General features: G+C 37.3%; 1 protein-coding gene and 1 long non-coding RNA gene across 4 annotated transcripts in view; both read left to right on the top strand.

Annotated features, from left to right (window-relative positions):
• The first annotated feature begins 489 nt into the window (after positions 1-489).
• Positions 490-12,263, top strand: LOC103506980 (putative GPI-anchored protein pfl2). 3 transcript variants are annotated; one of them, XM_026821945.1, is made up of 10 exons: positions 490-945; positions 1,159-1,224; positions 1,484-1,557; positions 1,815-1,890; positions 2,189-2,287; positions 3,777-3,934; positions 9,120-9,273; positions 10,894-10,925; positions 11,371-11,413; positions 12,002-12,263. In XM_026821945.1, the coding sequence occupies exons 1-10, from the start codon at positions 570-572 to the stop codon at positions 12,238-12,240; spliced, it is 1,317 nt and encodes a 438-aa protein (XP_026677746.1). In that variant the 5' UTR covers positions 490-569; the 3' UTR covers positions 12,241-12,263. The 3 variants fall into 3 exon arrangements, with proteins under 3 accessions (XP_026677746.1, XP_026677745.1, XP_026677744.1); XM_026821944.1 differs by lacking the exon at positions 3,777-3,934 and adding an exon at positions 2,963-3,120 and having other exon boundaries at positions 495-945; positions 10,894-10,921; positions 11,367-11,413; XM_026821943.1 differs by lacking the exon at positions 1,159-1,224 and having other exon boundaries at positions 501-1,011; positions 10,894-10,921; positions 11,367-11,413; positions 12,002-12,261.
• A 375-nt stretch (positions 12,264-12,638) lies between these two features.
• The window catches only part of LOC113466488, a 33,936-nt gene continuing 21,194 nt past the window's right edge, over positions 12,639-25,380 (top strand). The window contains exon 1 of the long non-coding RNA XR_003390873.1: positions 12,639-12,714. This is a non-coding gene — a long non-coding RNA (uncharacterized LOC113466488). The remainder of the gene's footprint in view (positions 12,715-25,380) is intronic.

Below are 25,380 nucleotides of genomic sequence, written 5' to 3'. Positions count from 1 at the left end.
TACGAAATCAAAAATAATTTTGTCCCTAGGATGTCTTGTTCCAGAGATTTCGTTGAAAAAAGATCGCCATTTCTTATCACATTTCTAAACGCTCTGTGATTGGTCACAGGATATGTGACGTCATTGCTCTTGTTTTGATTTTTGTCATTTTCCTAAAAAAAAAAAAAAAAAAAAAAAAAAATCTTGGTATCTTAATCATTTTTCTCAAAGTTACAAGTTTCTGTAAATAGAAACATGCACCATGTGTTTTTTCACTCATTTTGTAATTTAAGTATGTGTTAAAATTGTTTCAAAACCCTTTGAAGAATACAAGTAAGTAGGTCACTTCAGACAACATTGAGCTTACCATTCTTTTGATAGGGGAGAATGTTCAAAGGGCATACTCAACAACTGTTTTTCTCAGTGCACAGATTTCTGACTTATGCCCTTCTTCCATCAATGCCCTCAATAAAGTAAAAGTTTATGAAGGATTCGGAAGGTAGGTATTGAAAAAAGAAGGGAAAAAAAGTAAAAAATCAGTGATCAATTTCATTTTTTTATTTTATTTTCCACAGAATGCCAAGAAAAATATGTTGTCCAAGCAAAGTTCTAGTACATCAGCTAAAACAACTACCTCATCATTAGATACAAATTACCGCTCAGTTAGTTTGAAGAAAACCCCATCAACTACAAATATTAAAGCAAATTCTAAACTTACCTCAATAAGTAGTGTTAATGAAACAAAGCCCAAAGTTACTCAGTCAAGCACTATTAAATCAAATGTACCCATTGTCAAAGAGAGCATCACAAACAGGAGTATTAAGCTAAAAGATGACAAGTATGTTGATGGCTCAAAGACCAATGGTAGCAGGCAGAAAGTTCTAGAAAAAGAAGTTAGTAAACCTACTCCCCTAGTTAGGAAAAGGCCTTCATCTGAACTGTTGAAACCTACTATGAATGACAAACATGATGAATCTGTATCTTCTGAGAGTAATAGTGATGAGCCAGTGGAAGATATTACGAGAAAAATGGGTAAGTTTTAATCTTTTAAATGACAGTTTGAAAAAAGAAAAAATATAAATGTATAAAAAAATAGGGTGTGTCACGAAGTTTTATGAAAGTAAGACCATGCTTGCCATTGCTCAACTTCTTTTTTTCTAAGTCATTATAAGGACAAACATGATGAATCTGTATCTTCTGAGAGTAATAGTGATGAGCCAGTGGAAGATATTACGAGAAAAATGGGTAAGTTTTAATCTTAAATGACAGTTTGAAAAAAGAAAAAATATAAATGTATAAAAAAATAGGGTGTGTCAGGAAGTTTTATGAAAGTAAGACCATGCTTGCCATTGCTCAACTTCTTTTTTTCTGAGTCATTATACCTTTTTTTTGGAATGGACCACAGTTAATAGGTCTCACATTTGATTGTAAACTAAAGAGTACAATCGCAAACACACAATTGTAATGAATGATAAATGAATATTTGTATTTATTTTTCTTGCAGCAAAGAGAAGTATTTTTGATAGACTGGGAAACCCTGGCGAGAAGAAAAGAAGTCCTCCAGTTGATTCTAGTGAGGTAAGTGTAACTAACTTATGCCTTTCCAAAAGCCATTCCAACTGCCTGACTTTGTAGTAAATGACTCACTCATTGTGTGATCAATTTGGACCACAAACTAACCTGTTCTGTACTGACCCAAAGTCTTGGTACTTACTAAGTTGTTTAAAAATAATCAGCTGTTCTTCTGATGTGGTAAAGTGATTACTTACTATAATCTCTTTTTTTATTATTTTATTTTTTTCTATCACCCTTAAAAGTGTTCTCTTCTTTTTCAGAGGGCAGTATCATCCTCTACATCACCGCCTGTGACATCATCTACTTTGATTGTGAAGAAAATTGCCCAGCCTGAAAGTAAGTTCCCCATCATTGTAATTAAATAACTTGACATTCGTCCAATTTATGTATTAAGGTCTTAACTTTAATAAAGTACAAGAAATTACCCTCGAGATACATAATTACTCCTCCTCCTTCTTTTTCTTTGCCTTTTCCCATGTACAGATGGGGTCAGCCTCTCAATCGCCCTAACTAGGGTGATTACTTTGGGCTGATATTCTGTTTTGACTACAAATTTTACGAGTGGATGCCCTTCGATTTACACATTTCAGGACCAAAGGTGGCAATCAATCTGTAAAATTTCATCTACTTTCAGGCACATCAAGAGCACCAAAGCCGGGTACTTTGTCATATCGAATGTTTCCATCCCACGTTCATTCTACCTCCCCTGATGAGCATTCTGAACCTCTTCTGGGTGAGTTTTTGGTCTAGTAAAGTCTAGTTAATGTTTTTTACATTATCACAATATAACTAGTAATAAAATCTACAAATGATTGCTCAGTCATTTATATGCCACTATTGTCTGTTCAAGACGCCCAAGATCGAGAAAAGTGGAGAACGTCGTGTTGAAACCTGTCCTAGGACAGATCTACATCTATATATAGTCAGCCTCTCAATCGCCCTAACTAGGGTGATTACTTTGGGCTGATATTCTGTTTTGACTACAAATTTTACGAGTGGATGCCCTTCGACTTACACATTTCAGGACCAAAGGTGGCAATCAATCTGTAAAATTTCATATACTTTCAGGCACATCAAGAGCACCAAAGCCTGGTACTTTGTCATATCGAATGTTTCCATCCCACGTTCATTCTACCTCCCCTGATGAGCATTCTGAACCTCTTCTGGGTGAGTTTTTTGGTCTAGTAAAGTCTAGTTAATGTTTTTTACATTATCACAATATAACTAGTAATAAAATCTACAAATGATTGTTCAGTCATTTATATGCCACTATTGTCTGTTCAAGAAAAGAAGAGGAAAGGAAATTAAAACCTCATTCTTGTATCTTGACTCATGAAGAATGGAACCTTTCTCCATTCCCATGCAATCATTCCAAATAAAACATAATTTACCTCTTTCCCCTGTCCAGATGAAGGCGATCGAATCCTGATTGAAATTGACCAGGAGGAAAAGAACTTGCCCATAGAAGAGACCAAAACGCCCCTACCACCCACCCGGGTAGAGTACACTGTAGCTTTACCTCCAGATTTTCTTACTGGTAGCACGTCTTCCTCAACAGCATCCAAAGTGAGTATCTCACCCATGTAATACTTGTATCCTCTAAGCAGAGAAATAATACTAACAGGACACTTCAGTCAATGGAGACATAAGTAAATAATAGAACCACTTGTGCTCCTCTCGGAAATAGACTACTTTTTAGGGAACCCATAAACCCATATTCCCGTGAAGAAGCCTAAAAAGTAGGCGAAACTCGAGTCGGGTGGAAAACATTAAAAGTATCCATAATCATATAAACGGTAAGAAATAATACTAACAGGACACTTCAGTCAATGGAGACATAAGTAAATAATAGAACCACTTGTGCTCCTCTCGGAAATAGACCCATGTCGGTCTATCTGCTCAATCGCAAAAATATCTAGGGTTTGGAGTTGGAGGTAATTTCAGTTTTGATTCCACAAGAAATAATAATAATAATATGTAATAATAGTTATTTTTTATACTGCTCGCATAGGACTGAATCACAATATAACTAGTAATAAAATCTACAAATGATTGCTCAGTCATTTATATGCCACTATTGTCTGTTCAAGAAAACAAGAAGAAAAGAAAAGGAGACCATGAGACCTCATTCTTGTATCTTGACTCATGAAGAATGGAACCTTCCTCCATTCCCATGCAATCATTCCAAATAAAACATAATTTTACCTCTTTCCCCTGTCCAGATGAAGGCGATCGAATCCTGATTGAAATTGACCAGGAGGAAAAGAACTTGCCCGTAGAAGAGACCAAAACTCCCCTACCACCCACCCGGGTAGAGTACACTGTAGCTTTACCTCCAGATTTTCTTACTGGTAGCACATCTTCCTCAACAGCATCCAAAGTGAGTATCTCACCCATGTAATACTTGTATCCTCTGAGCTCTAAGTATTTCGAGCTCTGAGCTCTAAGGGGTCCGTTTTCTAAATAGGTTACCTCCAGATTTTCTTACTGGTAGCACGTCTTCCTCAACAGCATCCAAAGTGAGTATCTCACCCATGTAATACTTGTATCCTCTAAGCTCTAAGTATTTCGATCTGATTCCATATGTTAAAAATATCCTCTAAGCTCTAAGTATTTCGATCTGATTCCATATGTTAAAAACTAGTACATACTTGGTTAACTAAACTGTAGAATCTACAGTGTAGATAAGTGAAAAACCTATTTAGAAAACGGACCCCTACAATTCCACTGATTGCCCAGTCAGACCCGAAATCCTATAAAAAAATATCTTTTTTTTTTTAAGATTTTTGTGAGAGTTATTAAAAAATCCGACAGGTTGTTTGAGATTTATTGAAGGACAAGAGTCGATTGCAAGCCAAGTGTGAAGTAGCCAAGTAGATAAAATGAGTTTAAATTTGGACATCACTTCACTTGGTCAATAATTAATTAATATATCTGATATTCAATTGGTTTACTGCTGACTGTCTCTAGCAAAAAAGTGACTTAAATCCACTATAACTACGAGACTTTACCTGTGTTCCTTCGGTTTCACGTCAGTTGAGATAGTTGATTTCGACCAAATATGGCTGGTGTTTCCATAACAAGTAGATAAAAAAATGAGTTTAAATTTGGACATCACTTCACTTGGTCAATAATTAATTGATATATCTGATATTCAATTGGTTTACTGCTGACTGTCTATAGCAAAAAAGTGACTTTTAAATCCACTATAACTACGAGACTTTACCTGTGTACCTTCGGTTTCACGTCAGTTGAGATAGTTGATTTCGACCAAATATGGCTGGTGTTTCCATATAGTTCTCCAGTCGTCCTAATGGTTTAGGTTGAGAAAAAGCCACCCTTCTAATAATCTCCATGTCTTGGTGTTTCCAGTATTCGGTGCATAGAATATTTTCTGTTCTGCTCTTCGTCACCTCCACCGATCTTACTGATCTTGGTTTCTGTAAGATTCATTGTTATTACTTCGCCATTTGGTTTTTATTACACCACAGTATATTTACCCCTGTCTGGCTGGGGAGTAGATTAGCTAATGTCAGCCCAAAGCAATCACCGTAGTTATGGCTGATTGAGAGGCTGACGAAAAACGCCGATCCAAGAGTGGTCAAGATATATTTCATATAAGCAGGTCCAAAGGGGGAGAGGGAGAAAGCGTGATTGAGAGGCTGACGAAAAACGCCGATCCAAGAGTGGTCAAGATATATTTCATATAAGCAGGTCCAAAGGGGGAGGGGGAGAAAGCATGATTGAGAGGCTGACGAAAAACGCCGATCCAAGAGTGGTCAAGATATATTTCATATAAGCAGGTCCAAAGGGGGAGGGGGAGAAAGCGGTCTTAGTTCATATTTTTTTAAATCTTTCCAAACCAACCATCCGGCCAGGTGACAGGTTTATCACAGAACAAAGAGACAATCTAAATGCAAAATTCTCGAGTTAGAACTTGGAAATCTCTTCGTTGGTCCAATGAGGAAAATTAGTTATCACAGAACAAAGAGACAATCTAAATGCAAAATTCTCGAGTTAGAACTTGGAAATCTCTTCGTTGGTCCAATGAGGAAAATTAGTTCTACCCTTTGTCACTCTTTACCCTACACTTTGATGCTTTGGTCTCTTACCACTCTCTACCCAACACTCAATCAAATACATAATGTATTATTTACTATCCTATCAGATATACGAGATCTCGTTTTGAATCTTGGGGTGAAGGGACTTTTCAGTCCTTTTCCGGGATAAAGGGAATTTTCAAATACGAGACCTTATTTAAAATGTTGGGGTAAAGGGACTTTTCAGTTTACACGCAAAAAGTCCGACGATGTCCTACGATGGCCCTGTTCATAACCACGGCCACATGGGGATTTTTTTTATATATATAACATCTTCTGGCAACACTGCTACTCGAGTAGGCACTCAAAAAAAAAAAAAAATGTTTGTTTTGATTTTGATCTTTTGATTCAGATTTTCAGATTCCCAGGTTTGAAGTGATATTTTTAGAATTTATTCTTTTTTCAATTTCACTATTGACTTACCTAATTTAGAATTTTAATCTGTGTCATAATTAATTTCTTCATATCTAGACACATCTGCACAAGCTGACATGGGTTCAAACTCTAAAGGTAATGTTGACCAATTGACCATAATCCCCCTTACTTACTAATAACCTGCTCAGTATCTTAGTACCTTACCTACTTTTTTCTTTCTACCTGTTTCAATAGGAATTAAACTGGGGTTTTAATCAGAAAGTGGGTCTAATTGACATACGCGTGGCGTTCTGTGTACTCTGAGAGAGTTGGTAATGTTCTTAAACATTCAGCTGACTGGACTCCTACACAGACTATAACTAGACAGACGGGACAAATCAGAACTGTGCGTGTAAATAAGTCCCATCACAAGAGACATTTTGCGTTTCCTCCAATAGGAACACAGTGTGAGTGAGTAGGAACCAAACTAGAGTGCCGGCTGAGTATGAGTACAAGACATGTGTAAGGAGACACAAATCAAGATCCATTCACATTTCACACACTGATCGCTCTATCTCCTGAACCACAACACCTAGAAAGTTTTCCTCCAATAGGAACACAGTGTGAGTGAGTAGGAACCAAACTAGAGTGCCGGCTGAGTATGAGTACAAGACATGTGTAAGGAGACATAGGTTATCCCAAAACTGAGTTCTGCAGAACCTAGAAGAGAAAAGGGGTTCATTGGGTTCTATGGTTCCACGTTTGGCAACGTAGCCTACTTTTTTGATGACTCCTAGAAGAGAAAAGGGGTTCATTGGGTTCTAGTACTTAAAATTCTTTTTCTAGAACAAGTGTTCACTGGGAATAAATATTGATCAAGTTGGACCTTTGACACGTTTGGCAACGTAGCCTACTTTTTTGATGACTCCTTGCTGCCATATCCATCTGGATGAACCATAGTACTTAAAATTCTTTTTCTAGAACAAGTGTTCACTGGCAATAAATATTATCGGACGCACAAAATCCAGGTGGAATACACACTACAAGAGACAATTTCAACTTTTGTCAAACACACTGATCATGTAAAAAAATAATAATAATAATAACAACCAAATTTCACTGTGGTATATAGGTATTTTCTGAAAACATAAACATAACACTGGTAAATAATCTCAATATTCTAGGAGAAAATACACAAATTAATGAAATTTCGAAGAACTTAATCGGTTATCCTTTAGTTTCACAGAAACAGAAAAAATACTTAAATGAATTAATTACGAAGAATATAAATTCACCAAATAATTTAAATGAATTATTTAAAGGACGAAACAACAAAATTCACAACCCGTAATTTTTTCCACATGAAAAAAAACGTAAAATCCAAAAAAGCAAACGTTTGATAAATATTAATCAAGTTGGCTTCCGCAAAAGACTTTCCCGTGATGTTCTGCGTGTAAACACGTAGCGAGTCTCTTGTTTAAAACAACTTGCGCAAGTTTATTACCAGTAATACCAGTGTATTTGGCACTTATTATTTTCTAAGTGAAATTTTCCATGATAGTGAGTGGTGACAAGTTGGATAACTTTTAACACTCAAGGATATACCCGACACTTGGTTAAACAACTAATGAAATAGTGTAAAATCTGTAGATAATGTAATAATGTGTAAAAAACTATGTAGGTATGAAGGTATGAGAGTTGAGAAGATGATAGTAGATGTGTAGAAGATATTAGAAATACGCAAGGAGATACGAGAGAGAGTTCCTCCCCCCCCTGCATTTTCACTTACCTGAAAAATATATACACCACACTGGAAACGAACAGGGAACCTCTGATTTGTCGACCTTCCTCATCTTCATCATCGAGTGGAAACACAACCGTAGTGAGACTGTGTTTGACCAATAGGATCGCGCCGATATACGCCGAGATTTTCACGAATAATCTTAGATCTAACATTGTAACTCCGATTTTGTTTCGGAAGCTCTTTGTTGTCATTATTTGTTTTTTATAAATCTTTTAATTACCATTAAAAGAGTATAAATCTTATAATTAGCACGAGTGGAAACACAACCGTAGTGAGACTGTGTTTGACCAATAGGATCGCGCCGATATACGCCGAGATTTTCACGAATAATCTTAGATCCAACATTGTAACTCCGATTTTGTTTCGGAAGCTCTTTGTTGTCATTATTCGTTTTTTATAAATCTTGTAATTACCATTAGAAGAGTATAAATCTTATAATTAGCTTTAGAAGAGTTGATTAGAAGATTGTTATAAATCTTATAATCAGCATTAGCAGAGTTGATTGTTTAGTTTATGATTAAATATTTATTCATGGGGGGTTATAGATTTTATTATAGAAATTGTTAAATCCCTTTTGTACTAGATACTAGAGAAGGTGGATCACTACTTTGTTTCACACAGTTATGAAATTATATACGAGTTGATGGGTAGGTACTAATTAGGTAGGTAGAGGTAAGGTAATTATAACAGAATTGGATCTCAGTAGAGCTAAAATGGAACGTAAAATTGAATGTAGTTTTGTGAATGCTGACAGTGGATTGGCCAACAGTGCCAACACGCTTTGATCTTGAATAGCAGTCGCGATGAGATGGTAATTTGAGTTTGTTAACTTTAACTGTATCGGTTGTTTTACATGGCAACAAATAGAATGTAATCCTTATTTAAAGGATATTTATCCTTATCTGTAATCCTTATTTTGACTGTGGAAGCAGGTGTAAATTCCCATTTGCATCAACCTATGCTAGGCTAGTTGGCCCCATCAATAACGTTTTAATTTTACTCTCTACTCTGTTACATTCTATGTTTCTCTCTTGTGTCCTTACAGTGCCAACACGCTTTGATCTTGAATAGCAGTCGCGATGAGATGGTAATTTGAGTTTGTTAATTTAACTGTATCGGTTGTTTTACTTGGCAACAAATAGAATGTAATCCTTATTTAAAGGATATTTATCCTTATTTTGACTGTGGAAGCAGGTGTAAATTCCCATTTGCATCAACCTATGCTAGGCTAGTTGGCCCCATGAATAACGTTTAAATTTTACTCTCTACTCTGTTACATTCTATGTTTCTCTCTTGTGTCCTCACAGTCTGGGGGTTCCGTGTTCGATCGTCTGGGTGGAAAGAATAAAAGTCAGTCCTCTTCCTCTACAAGTAATCCGGGCAAATCAATATTGAAGCTGTCGTCTTCTTCTCTGAGGATAACCAAAGGATCACCAACGACCTTGTTGGCAACCAAGAGAGGTATGGGCAAATCGCGCTCTTTGCAAAGATTAAAAAAAAAGTGAATAACGTAAATGATTACCTGAATCAACATATTATATTATCAATATGTTGTTTTAATTTTAATGAGGTTTCCATGACAATAGTTCCTAGAGCATAAAAAAAGGTTTTTCTCTCTAAACCTTTTCAAACCAACTGACCTTTCTGCAAGCATGTGATTCATCCTCGGTTTACTCATAGATTTACCTTCCATTGTGTAAAAAGAAATCCCATCATATTTTTATGTGAATTTATTTTAATAAATCTATTTGAAATTAATGAACTAAAAGTTTTTTTTTCCTTTTTCTTTGACTTGTAATGCCGCCATTGGTCGCTACTCGATTACACTGGATTACAGTAGCTTAAGTAGCTACCCAATCTCGGATTATTTATTATTTTTGACGATCTTTACGAAAAAAATACATTTGGACAGTTATATTTTTCATGAGAATCATCAATTGTTCTCATGAGGCTGAGTGCACCCCGAACTCCAAGCACAGAGCCGAAAAAAACCTCGGCCCCATCGGGAATCGAACCCGGGCCTCCTGTGTGCAAGTCTAGTGTGATACCCACTCGGCCACGGAGATTCTGGATTGCGATAATCATCTGATAAACCCAAAAATGACCAACCTAGCTACCTATGCACTTAAATCTCGTTTTATAAAAGTTGGACCACTTCCAATGCCAAAACTTTCGTAACCATCTCACGGTACTTCACGGTAGCTTGTATAGGTGCCCTATTTTTTAGAGGTAATGAAAAGTGAAAATCGTATTTAAAGCGCTGTTGCCAAGTTAACACGGTTTTGTAATGAACCGCGAAATCATGAGTTAATCATCTGATTTATGAAAAGTCGAAATTTTTCTCATGACTCAGAATTTTTGGTACACCCTGTCTCTGAAACAGCTGATATTTCCCCTCCAACTCATGATTTCGCGGTTCATTACAAAACCGTGTCCCTGTCTCTGAAACAGCTGATATTTCCCCTCCAACTCATGATTTCGCGGTTCATTACAAAACCGTGTCAACTTGGCAACAGCGCTTTATATACGATTTTCACTTTTCATTACCTCTAAAAAATAGGGCACCTATACAAGCTACCGTGAGATGAACCGTGTCAACTTGGCAACAGCGCTTTAAATACGATTTTCACTTTTCATTACCTCTAAAAAATAGGGCACCTATACAAGCTACCGTGAGATGGTTACGAAAGTTTTGGCATTGGAAGTGGTCCAACTTTTAAAAAATGAGATTTAAGTGCATAGGTAGCTAGGTTGGTCATTTTTGGGTTTCGTTCAGTCCAAAAATTGCGATTTTCAGTCTCAAAAAGTTGGAAAGTACAAACAAAACGTTAACAAAAAGTCGTGTGATGTTCATACAATTTATTTTGTTTACAAAACGGCACAAAGTACAAAATTTCCAGAAAATGAAGAAAATCCACTGAAAAAGGTTTTTCTCTCTAAACCTTTTCAAACCAACTGACCTTTCTGCAAGCATGTGATTCATCCTCGGTTTACTCATAGAGTTACCTCGTAAAATATTAAAATTTAATTAAAGATGATGTTTTGAAATGCAAACCTGTATTATTGCTATTTGTTTTTCAGATTCCAAGACAGTTTCATCCATCAACAATAAACTCAGTCCGTGAGATGATTACGAAAGTTTTGGCATTGGAAGTGGTCCAACTTTTATAAAACGAGATTTAAGTGCATAGGTAGCTAGGTTGGTCATTTTTGGGTTTCGTTCAGTCCAAAAATTGCGATTTTCAGTTTCAAAAAGTTGGAAAGTACAAACAAAACGTTAATAAAAAGTCGTGTGATGCTCATATTTTAGGAGGTTTGACAGAGGGAACTGTAACTGCTAAGGTCTTATCGTCCCGAAATCGAAGAGAGAAGGAAGACAGGATAGGAGAAACTCAGCCGTTCCGAGAACGAACCTTATCCCTTCAGGATAAAATCTGCCCCGGGCGGGAATCGAACTTGCTGCCTGACGCTTACAAGGAACACGCGCTACGAACCAAGCGAACTAGGCTGGCTGAGAATGCCCAATACCTCAGGCATTAATTTCACCTTTTCTTTAAACTCAGTCTCATTCGATCTCAAGTGCAAACAGAAGGGGTTCTAGGTAAGAAGTTCCTTGCTATCCTATAGTTATCACTTAATCATTATATCACTAGGCTGAGTGCACCCCAAAATCAAGTCAAAAAGCTGAAAACGACACTATCAGAAATTGAACAGACTTCTGGCGTGCAAGCCTAGTGTGATAGTTAGCCACTCAGTCACGGAGTTTGCTTTATTATTGGAACAATGGAATGGTGAGTGCACCCCAAAATCGAGTCAAAAAGCTGAAAACGACTCTATCAGAAATTGAACAGACTTCTGGCGTGCAAGCCTAGTGTGATAGCTAGCCACTCAGTCACGGAGTTTGCTTTATTATTTGAAAAATGGAATGGCTTTTTTTAGGAGGTTTGACAGTGGGAACTGTAACTGCTAAGGTCTTATCGTCCTGAAATCGAAGAGAGAAGGAAGACAGGATAGGAGAAACTCAACCGTTCCGAGAACGAACCTTATCCCTTCAGTATAAAATCTGCCCCGGGCGGGAATCGAACCCGCTGCCTGACGCTTACAAGGAACACGCGCTACGAACCAAGCGAACTAGGCTGGCTGAGAATGCTTAATACCTCAGGCATTAATTTCACCTTTTTTCCCTCAGGCAAACCTGACGCTATGGATAAGATTCCAGCCCGGGCAAGGATAGGCGCTGTCACCTCCACTAACAACACTGCCAGGCAAAGCAAAGTCCTCACTACACCCTCATCGGTCAAAAGTCGCCTGACGCTGTCCCAACCACAGGATAACAAACCAGAGGTCAACTCGAGACTCGATGTTCTGGCTAAGAGAACTCTGAGTTCGACTCCTGGTCATGTCAAAGCTCGGATTGGTAAATATTGATGAACAGATTTATTTTATTTTCATTTTTTTAACCTTTACCAGTACTTGATAACAGGACGATTATTGGTTAGGTTTATAAATATTAGCCGACTCCAGTGTCGCCTACTTTTTAGAACTCTGAGTTCGACTCCTGGTCATGTCAAAGCTCGGATTGGTAAATATTGATGAACAGATTTATTTTATTTTCATTTTTTTAACCTGTACCAGTACTTGATAACAGGACGATTATTGGTTAGGTTTATAAATATTAGCCGACTCCAGTTTCGCCTACTTTTTGGGCTTCTTCATAAACTCAGTCTCATTCGATCTCAAGTGCAAACAGAAGGGGTTCTAGGTAAGAAGTTCCTTGCTATCCTATAGTTATCACTTAATCATTGTATCACTAGGCTGAGTGCACCTTTGGCTGCCAAGCATTTTAGCTGTGTTCCGAGATAGCTGGTGTTATCCCTGAATGTCTCGTCCACCCCATGAAAGGTAATATTTTCATTGTGCAAGATCAGAAAAATTGGGTGGGTGGGTTTTTTGGTCACTGACAGTAAACCCTACTGTCAATACCCCTCCTGTTTTTTCTGTACCTTTTATTTGATTATTTTATTCATTAATGATCCTAACAAGTATTATTATAAATAAGAAACTTCCAAGACTTCTATGTCTTACCTAATTTTAAACCCTATGGATATTTTACAAACCCATCTTGACTCCATACACTCGAGGCTTAGGTGTAGGGGCAAACAGCCCTAAAAGTTGTCTTTAGGTTATACAAACCTATAGATATTTACTCAAATATACATGAGGAAACTCTGTATGCACCTACCTACCTGCCTCACCTGCTGTCAATGCAATAATCTTCCCATTCTCCCTCTACCCATCTGTAGTCTGCTGATACCTAATTGCGGATAGATCACTTATTCCTTAACCCTTGGGCTACCTGGTTGTAAATATTATTTGACCCTTGACCACCTAATTGCAGTCACTTTTTTTCTGTACTTTTCATCATTAACATCCACCATTCCACCCTGTAATTAGCCCTTAACAACATATTCAGTAATCCAAGTTGTTCATATTGATTTGATGTAGAGCCTCCTAGGTATAGATTAATGCAGTCTCCTATCCAGAGGCTACCTAACCCTATTATTGCCAAAAATTTGATCATTTGTGAATGTTATTTTTGAGTGCAACCTAATCCTATAATAGCCAGAAAGTTGATCATTTATAATTCACCCTATGAGAGAGGGAAAAAATCTGTAGATGCATATTTTCAAAGTTCAATATCCCTTGAATTCAGCGGTCACGGCAGTCTTGTAATGCACTTTCTGTGGTTTGACTTAAGTAATGCTAAAATGCTCCAACTCCAAATTCAGTTATAGGAATAGCCAGCAAAGTTAGGCTGGAGTGTAGCACACCTGCTATGTATATGTATGTAAGTGCTGGGTCACGGGTTCAGTTTCTGCCTGGGTTTGGACTGGTGGACTTAATGCTAAACATATATGGTGGGGTCTTGGAACAACTGGTTTTCTCCTGTCCTCTCTTTGATTTCTGGATGATAAGACCTCTGTAGTTACAGTTTCATGTATCAAACCTAAAGGAATAGGTACCTACCTACTCCGAAACCCTGGAAAACATGTTTTCACAGCTTTTTTGGAATTCAAGCAGTTCATCTTATATCACTAGGCAAAATGAATTGCATTCTAGACCCAAACTGCCAATTAAATAAATACCTAGTTCAACCCTAGTTTAAAGAGAGTAGAGAATCCTACCATGGTAGTAAAAGTTGGCTGTGTGAATAAAAATTACCTACTTCTACCAAATCTAGGGGGTGTGAACGACATGCATAAAACATAGTAAAAGTGGCTAATTAGGGGGGGGTGGGGGGATCTAGGAGATATTTTTTGGTATGAGTAAAATAAAATACATATTTGGCTTTTGAATATAGTATTTATTTACCTTGATAAAATAATTTCATTGGTCCTCAATGTGCCCATATTCACCCTATTGGTGAAAGTTATTATTCACCATGGTCAAAACAGAACTTTTCATTGTTGCAATTTAATGTTATGACACTGTTCCTATTGAGTCTATGACACTGCATAGTGAACATCATCAAAATCATAAAACCAAACAATTTATGACTTGCAAACACAATACACTAGTGTCATAAAAATATTCACATTTGTATTTTACAGTCTGGATTTGGTCATTAGTGTTAAGTTACAAACAGAGCTTATCTGCCAACATAGGGAGTTTTAGTATGTGAGCTTCCTACACGATAACATTGTTTTCCTGGCTCATATATTTTTTTTAATGTTTTGAAACCAATTTCCAAGTCCTGCACTAGATGTTTCCCTGTCCTTCATAAGTTAAGGTACTTAATAATTTGATTGCCTGTAAATTCTGCAATTCAGGGAGAACACCTCTGTAAGTAACCTGCTTGATCTCTAATATAGATTTGCACAAAATATATAATATAGAAAAAATAATGGATAGTTTTCTAACCACATTGCTCAAAAATAAAATTGTGCTTAAGGAGGTAAAATTAGAACTACACTAACTACACACTTTGGTCACACCCTATTTTCAAACATGACTGTACCGATCACACTTTTCAAGACCCAGTACAAAATATCTCCATTGGCTTATTAAATATTTCTTTTTATGGAATACTCAAGGTTTTAAGTGACACTCGGCGAGTGGTCTTTACACTTAAATCAGCATTAATGTACACACGACTACATAGATTTTTGCAAATGTCAGACATTGTTTCACGGCATGACTTTCAGTTTTCCGATCACATTTGTTCCGAAAACACGTTATTTACTCATTAGAAATATAATATTAAGGAACTTAATCGAAAGACAGGCTTGGAAAATGCTCGATAAATTGATAACTGATTGCTATTTTTATCCAAGTATCTTACCTAGTTAAGTAGGTATTAACTTGTACAACTGTAAGTAAGTAATCTTCTGATAGAAATATTGCTCAAAAGCCAAAAGCCAATTATAAGAATTTCATTATTTCGTGGAGGAATTTAGAAAACATCAGTAAGTAAACATGTCCCCAATGAAGTTATAGTGTTGTAGGAAGGCATTAGATTATTTTTACTGAACAGCTGAACACATTAAAATAGACTTGCCCCAGAAACTCGTCACTCGATGTCTAAATTTTGTTGGTTCTAGAAAATCAATCACTCCCGCTTCACAGAGGCTTTTTCGTCTCAGTACTCACTTACTTTCTGTGTCCGTGAGATCTAAGCATGGCGTCTATCTCACGGTCTTCGTCTCACTATTTAACCAAAAGTTCAGACGTATGGTTTCTGTGTCCGTGAGATCTAAGCATGGCGTCTATCTCACGGTCTTCGTCTCACTATTTAACCAAAAGTTCAGACGTATGGTCTTGCATTACTTGCATAGTTACATACAATATACGAATGTACTTTGTACCTCAAAGGGTAAATCCTTGGCGAAGTTCGTACCTATCTCATTAGTTTTGTTCGTCCCTATGGAAAGTTGTGATTTATTTCGCCATTTCCCTCTCCCCTCGCCACACGCTGGGTGATACTGAATTTGGTCTGTGAACATGGTAGTTAATTTAACAGTTTTGTTCGTCCCTATGGAAAGTTGTGATTTATTTCGCCATTTCCCTCTCCCCTCGCCACACGCTGGGTGATACTGAATTTGGTCTTTGAACATGGTAGTTAATTTAATAAGATAGTAGAGTACCTTATCTATTTGACACATAATACGGAAGGTAAGTCTAGTGTGATGGTGCTGTTTTCCTTTTATAGCCAAAGGAAATGCCATGTAAGGACGAAATGTAAAAGGCGCTAACAAAAATTGTATCGTGGACTGGATTTAAAAGGAAATGCCATGTAAGGACGAAATGTAAAAGGCGCTAACAAAAATTGTATCGTGGACTGGATTTGGTGTATGCTTGTGGTTCACGCGCCAAGGTTGTGAATTATCACCTCTTGTATCTTTCTCGCCTTATCATTGAAATTTAAAATCATTTGCTGATGCAAAGGAAATGCCATGTAAGGACGAAATGTAAAAGGCGCTAACAAAAATTGTATCGTGGACTGGATTTGGTGTATGCTTGTGGTTCACGGGCCAAGGTTGTGAATTATCACCTCTTGTATCTTTCTCGCCTTATCATTGAAATTTAAAATCATTTGCTGATGTTAAGAAAACTCTTCTAAGCTTTCTTTCCTTTCATCCAGAACTTTCTTTGAAAGAAAAAAAAGTAAAAAGCTGAGAACTTTTTCAAGTCCTTGACAATGTTTTGACTAAATCCCTTACTGTGTAGGATCCGGTTATGTAGAGTGTAGACCATGAGGGTCCAAAACACCTATTGCCTTGATGTGTAGGTACCCTTTTAAAATTTGGAAATCTTCCAGAGGGGACAAAATCCCCTTGACACCCTGGTCCTCAGTAGGTAGCAATGCTAGCTTTGAGAACACTAATGCATACATACATATTATGTACCTACTAATAATATTTTTGTTTGCATGTCCCGCTACCATGCTGAGTCCTGAAAACATATATGGTATATGGGGGGAAAATAGTCAAGATACATGTACAGTGTGCGATATTTACTCAAATATACATGAGGAAACTCTGTATGCACCTACCTACCTGCCTCACCTGCTGTCAATGCAATAATCTTCCCATTCTCTCTCTACCCATCTGTAGTCTGCTGATACCTAATTGCAGATAGATCCCTTATTCCTTAACCCTTGGGCTACCTGGTTGTAAATATTATTTGACCCTTGACCACCTAATTGCAGTCACTTTTTTTCTGTACTTTTCATCATTAACATCCACCATTCCACCCTGTAATTAGCCCTTAACAACATATTCAGTAATCCAAGTTGTTCATATTGATTTGATGTAGAGCCTCCTAGGTATAGATTAATGCAGTCTCCTATCCAGAGGCTACCTAACCCTATTATTGCCAAAAATTTGATCATTTGTGAATGTTATTTTTGAGTGCAACCTAATCCTATAATAGCCAGAAAGTTGATCATTTATAATTCACCCTATGAGAGAGGGAAAAAATCTGTAGATGCATATTTTCAAAGTTCAATATCCCTTGAATTCAGCGGTCACGGCAGTCTTGTAATGCACTTTCTGTGGTTTGACTTAAGTAATGCTAAAATGCTCCAACTCCAAATTCAGTTATAGGAATAGCCAGCAAAGTTAGCCTGGAGTGTAGCACACCTGCTATGTATATGTATGTAAGTGCTGGGTCACGGGTTCAGTTTCTGCCTGGGTTTGGACTGGTGGACTTAATGCTAAACATATATGGTGGGGTCTTGGAACAACTGGTTTTCTCCTGTCCTCTCTTTGATTTCTGGATGATAAGACCTCTGTAGTTACAGTTTCATGTATCAAACCTAAAGGAATAGGTACCTACCTACTCCGAAACCCTGGAAAACATGTTTTCACAGCTTTTTTGGAATTCAAGCAGTTCATCTTATATCACTAGGCAAAATGAATTGCATTCTAGACCCAAACTGCCAATTAAATAAATACCTAGTTCAACCCTAGTTTAAAGAGAGTAGAGAATCCTACCATGGTAGTAAAAGTTGGCTGTGTGAATAAAAATTACCTACTTCTACCAAATCTAGGGGGTGTGAATGACATGCATAAAACATAGTAAAATGGTGAGTTGGGGGGGGGGTGGGGGGATCTAGGAGATATTTTTTGGTATGAGTAAAATAAAATACATATTTGGCTTTTGAATATAGTATTTATTTACCTTGATAAAATAATTTCATTGGTCCTCAATGTGCCCATATTCACCCTATTGGTGAAAGTTATTATTCACCATGGTCAAAACAGAACTTTTCATTGTTGCAATTTAATGTTATGACACTGTTCCTATTGAGTCTATGACACTGCATAGTGAACATCATCAAAATCATAAAACCAAACAATTTATGACTTGCAAACACAATACACTAGTGTCATAAAAATATTCACATTTGTATTTTACAGTCTGGATTTGGTCATTAGTGTTAAGTTACAAACAGAGCTTATCTGCCAACATAGGGAGTTTTAGTATGTGAGCTTCCTACATGATAATGATAACATTGTTTTCCTGGCTCATATATTTTTTTAATGTTTTGAAACCAATTTCCAAGTCCTGCACTAGATGTTTCCCTGTCCTTCATAAGTTTAAGGTACTTAATAATTTGATTGCCTGTAAATTCTGCAATTCAGGGAGAACACCTCTGTGAGTACCCTGCTTGATCTCTAATATAGATTTGCACAAAATATATAATATAGAAAAAATAATGGATAGTTTTCTAACCACATTGCTCAAAAATAAAATTGTGCTTAAGGAGGTAAAATTAGAACCACACTTTGGTCACACCCTATTTTCAAACATGACTGTACCGATCACACTTTTCAAGACCCAGTACAAAATATCTCCATTGGCTTATTAAATATTTCTTTTTATGGAATACTCAAGGTTTTAAGTGACACTCGGCGAGTGGTCTTTACACTTAAATCAGCATTAATGTACACACGACTACATAGATTTTTGCAAATGTCAGACATTGTTTCACGGCATGACTTTCAGTTTTCCGATCACATTTGTTCCGAAAACACGTTATTTACTCATTAGAAATATAATATTAAGGAACTTAATCGAAAGACAGGCTTGGAAAATGCTCGATAAATTGATAACTGATTGCTATTTTTATCCAAGTATCTTACCTAGTTAAGTAGGTATTAACTTGTACAACTGTAAGTAAGTAATCTTCTGATAGAAATATTGCTCAAAAGCCAAAAGCCAATTATAAGAATTTCATTATTTCGTGGAGGAATTTAGAAAACATCAGTAAGTAAACATGTCCCCAATGAAGTTATAGTGTTGTAGGAAGGCATTAGATTATTTTTACTGAACAGCTGAACACATTAAAATAGACTTGCCCCAGAAACTCGTCACTCGATGTCTAAATTTTGTTGGTTCTAGAAAATCAATCACTCCCGCTTCACAGAGGCTTTTTCGTCTCAGTACTCACTTACTTTCTGTGTCCGTGAGATCTAAGCATGGCGTCTATCTCACGGTCTTCGTCTCACTATTTAACCAAAAGTTCAGACGTATGGTCTTGCATAGTTACATACAATATACGAATGTACTTTGTACCTCAAAGGGTAAATCCTTGGCGAAGTTCGTACCTATCTCATTAGTTTTGTTCGTCCCTATGGAAAGTTGTGATTTATTTCGCCATTTCCCTCTCCCCTCGCCACACGCTGGGTGATACTGAATTTGGTCTGTGAACATGGTAGTTAATTTAACAAGATAGTAGAGTACCTTATCTATTTGACACATAATACGGAAGGTAAGTCTAGTGTGATGGTGCTGTTTTCCTTTTATAGCCAAAGGAAATGCCATGTAAGGACGAAATGTAAAAGGCGCTAACAAAAATTGTATCGTGGACTGGATTTGGTGTATGCTTGTGGTTCACGCGCCAAGGTTGTGAATTATCACCTCTTGTATCTTTCTCGCCTTATCATTGAAATTTAAAATCATTTGCTGATGTCTTGATATGGTGAGGGAGATTAAAAAGTTTAATCAGAGATGAGAAAAATAATTTCCTAAAAAGTAAGTTCCTACCTACCCATTTAATCCCTCTGGAGTCTAGGTACCTCAAACATAGAACTTAGAGCGTCATTGCCTTTTATTCCTCTATAAACTACTAGTAATTAATTTCATTACTATCTTAGTAATTAAAGCAAAATAACCGGTCTGGTTTTATTACGAAACTGAATAATTTCACTTTACAAATGAACATTATCTACACATTTGGCATAAGTTTCTTCTATGAACGACAAAAAAAACCCAGCGACCAACGACACTTGATGTGTCTCTCAGTCTCTCTGATGTTTTGTGTTGGATTTGGGGTCACGGTAAATCGTGGGCCGCAACACTGCTAGTTGCTAGGCTGCCTTCCCGATAAGGTATAATACATTACTGTATATCAGACTGTTGGTGCTGATGTATTAGCTCTTTAGAATACAGAATACAATACAGAATTTCTGACGTATTGGCTCTCGAGTTTGCCAGAGAGGTTTAGCTTGAAACATTGAAAAGAAGAAAAAAGTACAATTGGCTTGAGAGCTATTTAAAACCGGTCTGGCCGTTAAAAATTTGTCAACGGTTTGTCTGAAAATTGAGATTTTCCATTTTTCAAAAGGGTTTTTAAGAAAAAAGTACAATTGGCTGCCATTTTGTTTTGGCTCTAATGTCTGAAGACGGCTTAATTTTCACCATTGTACCTCTTTTTGGGGGACCAGTAATGATCACCCATACCCCTCCTTCTTTTTCTTTGCCTTTTCCCGTGTGCAACTGTGCACAGACGGGGTCTGCGTTTTTCGTCAGCCTCTCAATCAGCCCTAACTAGGGTGATTGGTTTGGGCTGACATGTTTTGGCTCTAATGTCTGAAGACGGCTTAATTTTCACCATTGTACCTCTTTTTGGGGGGCCAGTAATGATCACCCATACCCCTCCTTTTTCTTTGCCTTTTCCCGTGAGCACAGACGGGGTCTGCGTTTTTCGTCAGCCTCTCAATCAGCCCTAACTAGGGTGATTGGTTTGGGCTGACACTTGGGTCTGGCTACAATGATCACCCATACTGAAGATATAAAATAATGGTACCTACATGTACCATTGTACCTGGCTTTAAGTAATAATATCTACATTCTACATGTACCTATCTAACCTATATTGAGATATAAGTATGAGAAAACGTATCCTAAGATTGTAATAGAACAATGATACACATAAGATATCAGTAATGAATGTAATGATATAATTGATAGAATACATGCTCCTAACAATATCAGCATATAAAAGTAATGATATAATTGATAGAATACATGCTCCTAACAATATCAGCATATAAAATACTATGTCTACATGAATTACATGGTTTAGGAATTTCACTGCTGTCGATATTCCTTGATCGTCTTACTCGTATATTCACACGGATTTCTTCGGGTAGGTAACTAGGTTATGTATTCATTATTCAGTATGACCGGCGGTAAATGAATAGCCTGGTTTTCGCTTGGACTTCAGTATCTGGCACTGATTGCTTTTTTTTATTACATTTTACTAGGGAGCAGATTTTATGCACGAAAAATGACCCAAATATGTATGCAATATGCACACAAAAATGGCCCAAATATGCAAAAAACATGCTGACATCTAGGTTCTCATATTTGTTTTCACAGAGGATGACAACATTTCCCAACCCTTAACTGATGTTTCCTCCAGTCTTGCAAGTCGAACCACCGAATAATATTTTTAATGAGGTTTGATAGAGGGAACTGCAACAACGGAGGTCTATGTATTCATTATTCTGTATGACCGGCGGTAAATGAATAGCCTGGTTTTCGCTTGGACTTCAGTATCTGGCACTGATTGCTTTTTTTATTACATTTTACTAGGGAGCAGATTATATGCACGAAAAATGGCCCAAATATGTATGCAATATGCACACAAAAATGGCGCAAATATGCAAAAAACATGCTCACATCTAGGTTCTCATATTTGTTGTCACAGAGGATGACAACATTTTCCAACCCTTAACTGATGTTTCCTTCAGTCTTGCAAGTCGAACCACAGAATAATATTTTTAATGAGGTTTGATAGAGGGAACTACAACAACGGAGGTCTAATCGTCCCGAAATCCAAGAGAGGAGCACAGGGTAGAAGAAAGACAACATTTCCCAACCCTTAACTGATGTTTCCTCCAGTCTTGCAAGTCGAACCACCGAATAATATTTTTAATGAGGTTAGAGGGAACTACAACAACGTAGGTTTAATCGTCCCGAAATCCAAGAGAGGAGCACAGGATAGAAGAAAGCCAGATTTTCCTAGAACTAACCCCATCAATTTAGGATCAAGTTCGCCCTGGATTGTAATCGAACCTGCGACCCAGCGCCGCTTACCGCTTACAAGACTACCTTTCAAGCTGTGCTCACATCTAGGTTCTCATATTTGTTGTCACAGAGGATGACAACATTTCCCAACCCTTAACTGATGTTTCCTCCAGTCTTGCAAGTTGAACCACCGAATAATATTTTTAATGAGGTTTGATAGAGGGAACTACAACAACGGAGGTCTAATCGTCCCGAAATCCAAGAGAGAAGCACAGGATAGAAGAAAGCCAGATTTTCGTAGAACTAACCCCATCAATTTTTAGGATCAATTTCGCCCTGGATTGTAATCGAACCTGCGACCCAGCGCCGCTTACCGCTTACAAGGCAAGCGCTACCTTTCAAGCCAATTGGGCTGGCAAAAACTAACTAGGGTATTATGACATATTGTTTAAGTAACAATAACAAGACATTTGTCAGAAGCATTCCTGCTAACTCAAAATTCCCTCCTCACTTCCTAATTCAAAATTTAAAAAATTCCCGCCGCAATGAAGCATCAATACTCCTTCCTAGAACTAACCCCATCAATTTAGGATCAAGTTCGCCCTGGATTGTAATCGAACCTGCGACCCAGCGCCGCTTACCGCTTACAAGGCAAGCGCTACCTTTCAAGCTGATTGGGCTGGCAAAAACTAACTAGGGTATTATGACATATTGTTTAAGTAACAATAACAAAACATTTGTCAGAAGCATTCATGCTAACTCAAAATTCCTTCCTCACTTCCTAATTCAAAATTTAAAAAATTCCCGCCGCAATGAAGCATCAATACTCCCCCTACCTTTTCTTTCAGGGGGAGGTAATGTGCCAGGATGTAATGGCGCAATATCCTGTCTCGAAATTTCAGCTGTTTTCCGCGATGAAAAGAAAAGGGATAGAGGAGGTGGATAAGAACTTTCGAGAGAAAACTACAGGGATGTATATGTACCTCGGCGCAACTTTAAAACTTTCATGCTCTTCAGCTGTTTTCCGCGATGAAAAGAAAAGGGATAGAGGAGGTGGATAAGAACTTTCGAGAGAAAACTACAGGGATGTATATGTACCTAGGCGCAACTTTTAAACTTTCATGCTTTTACATATTTGGTAATGAACAGATATGTACATTCAAAGGTGCTTTAATACAAACATATCTGACTTCCAAAGCTGTGCCCAAACATAGTCGATGCCGGCCGTCGATCGACGTCGACTGAAACAGTACACTGCCTCGACAACATAGATACACCACTTCACGGCGTCGTGAAAGAGTTGTTTACAGTCTGGATTTGGTCATTAGTGTTAAGTTACAAACAGAGCTTATCTGCCAACATAGGGAGTTTTAGTATGTGAGCTTCCTACACGATAACATTGTTTTCCTGGCTCATATATTTTTTTTAATGTTTTGAAACCAATTTCCAAGTCCTGCACTAGATGTTTCCCTGTCCTTCATAAGTTAAGGTACTTAATAATTTGATTGCCTGTAAATTCTGCAATTCAGGGAGAACACCTCTGTAAGTAACATATCTGACTTCCAAAGCTGTGCCCACACATAGCCGATGCCGGCCGTCGATCGACGTCGACTGAAACGGTACACTGCCTCGACAACATAGATTCACCACTTCACCTCGTCGTGAGTCGACAATGTGTAGACACAGCTTGATGGTCGAGGATTCATGAAAGAGTTGATTTTTTTTTTTTCTTCCAAAATATATAATATAGAAAAAATAATGGATAGTTTTCTAACCACATTGCTCAAAAATAAAATTGTGCTTAAGGAGGTAAAATTAGAACTACACTAACTACACACTTTGGTCACACCCTATTTTCAAACATGACTGTACCGATCACCTTATCCTATAGGAAGGAAAGTAATGTAATCGGGTCAAATTTTCGATGGTCAGTTTTTAGTGCCAAAACGCGTTTTGAGGTCCCTAGGGCCTAAATCCAAAGTTTCTGCCATTGGTCCGTGTGTGTGTCTGTCTGTCTGTAAACAAAATATCTCGAGAACGGTAAGAGCTAGAGACTTGGAATTTGGTGTGAATCTTTCAAATGTGACAAGGATGCGACACGAAACTTTTGGTTAAAACCGGTGCAACTCTTGGCGGCATTTTACCGCTTTTTGGCGGTTTTCGGTGTAATTTAACAATATCTGGAGAACTGGTTAGGATCGGTGCAACGGTTGGCGGCATTTTACCGCTTTTTGGCGGTTTTCGGTGTAATTTAACAATATCTCGGGAACGGCAAAAGCTAGAGACTTGAAATTTGGTATGTAGTTCACAAATGTGACAAGGATGCAACAAAAACTTTGGTTAAAATAGGTGCTGCGGTTGGCGGTATTTTGACCGCTTTTTGGCGGGTTTCGACCGCTTTTTGGCGGGTTTCGACCGCTTTCTGGCGGTTTTAAGCCATATACGACTAAACGGTTAGAGATATTGTAAATTTTACAACAGAACACCCAAATAAGCACCATTCAATAGGATAAGGAAAGTCTTGTGATGTTCACACCAGATTTTTTTTTTTTCTTCGAGTCTGGATTAGATTTGAGGTACGAGTAATCTTCACATTACTCCAACTCTCGAGTTTTTTATTCGCGTTCAGTAAGTTTAGTTTTAGTTCAGTCAGTGAGAAGTCTCCGAGCAGTCAACATACATCTATCGTTTGCGCGGTGAGGTCTCTAAACTTGAAAATTTTCTTATCACTCCTCTTATCAGTATCAATTTTAAATCACCTTTATTTTTCTAGCGACTTTAGTTTTTCGTGCAATTTTAGTCCGAAATAAATCGAGTGATTTATAGTGATAGGTTTTCGACGAAAATAGGTCGAGTTATTTTTCATTTATTTTCCCCCCAAGTCGAAATTTCCTAACACAAATGCGAGGAAGATCGGCAACTTAGGGTGTACCAACTTTGGATTATTTTGAAATTTATTTGTTTCACATTTTAAAGGACACAGTTAATAAGGTAAGAAAAACTTGGAAGAAAATTTTACCAACTGATTCAAATACGTGTTTTTTTTTTTGTCTGTTAAGCTTTGAGATTTATGTTCATTTTTATTAGGTATCAACCTTTTAACTTCTGCATTTTTTTTTCTTCTTTAAATGAAGTTGTATTAAAGACTACATTCGAGATAAGTTAAGTGGCTACTTGACTATTTTCTATTTTGTTGTTGATTAGAAATTTAGAAAATTTTAAACTGAAACAGTGTTGCCAACGTAGCTC

This window comes from Diaphorina citri, unplaced genomic scaffold, assembly GCF_000475195.1.
Source record: "Diaphorina citri unplaced genomic scaffold, Diaci psyllid genome assembly version 1.1 scaffold278, whole genome shotgun sequence".
Classification (NCBI taxonomy): domain Eukaryota; kingdom Metazoa; phylum Arthropoda; class Insecta; order Hemiptera; family Psyllidae; genus Diaphorina; species Diaphorina citri.
This window is presented reverse-complemented; position numbering and strand designations above follow the sequence as displayed.

Excerpts from the sequence above, each read along its gene's own strand:
- LOC103506980 (XM_026821945.1), top strand. The coding sequence starts at position 570 with ATGTTGTCCAAGCAAAGTTCTAGTACATCAGCTAAAACAACTACCTCA. Across the intron at positions 2,288-3,776 it reads GCATTCTGAACCTCTTCTGG|ATGAAGGCGATCGAATCCTG; the intron begins GTGAGTTTTTGG and ends TCCCCTGTCCAG. Across the intron at positions 9,274-10,893 it reads CTTGTTGGCAACCAAGAGAG|ATTCCAAGACAGTTTCATCC; the intron begins GTATGGGCAAAT and ends TTTGTTTTTCAG.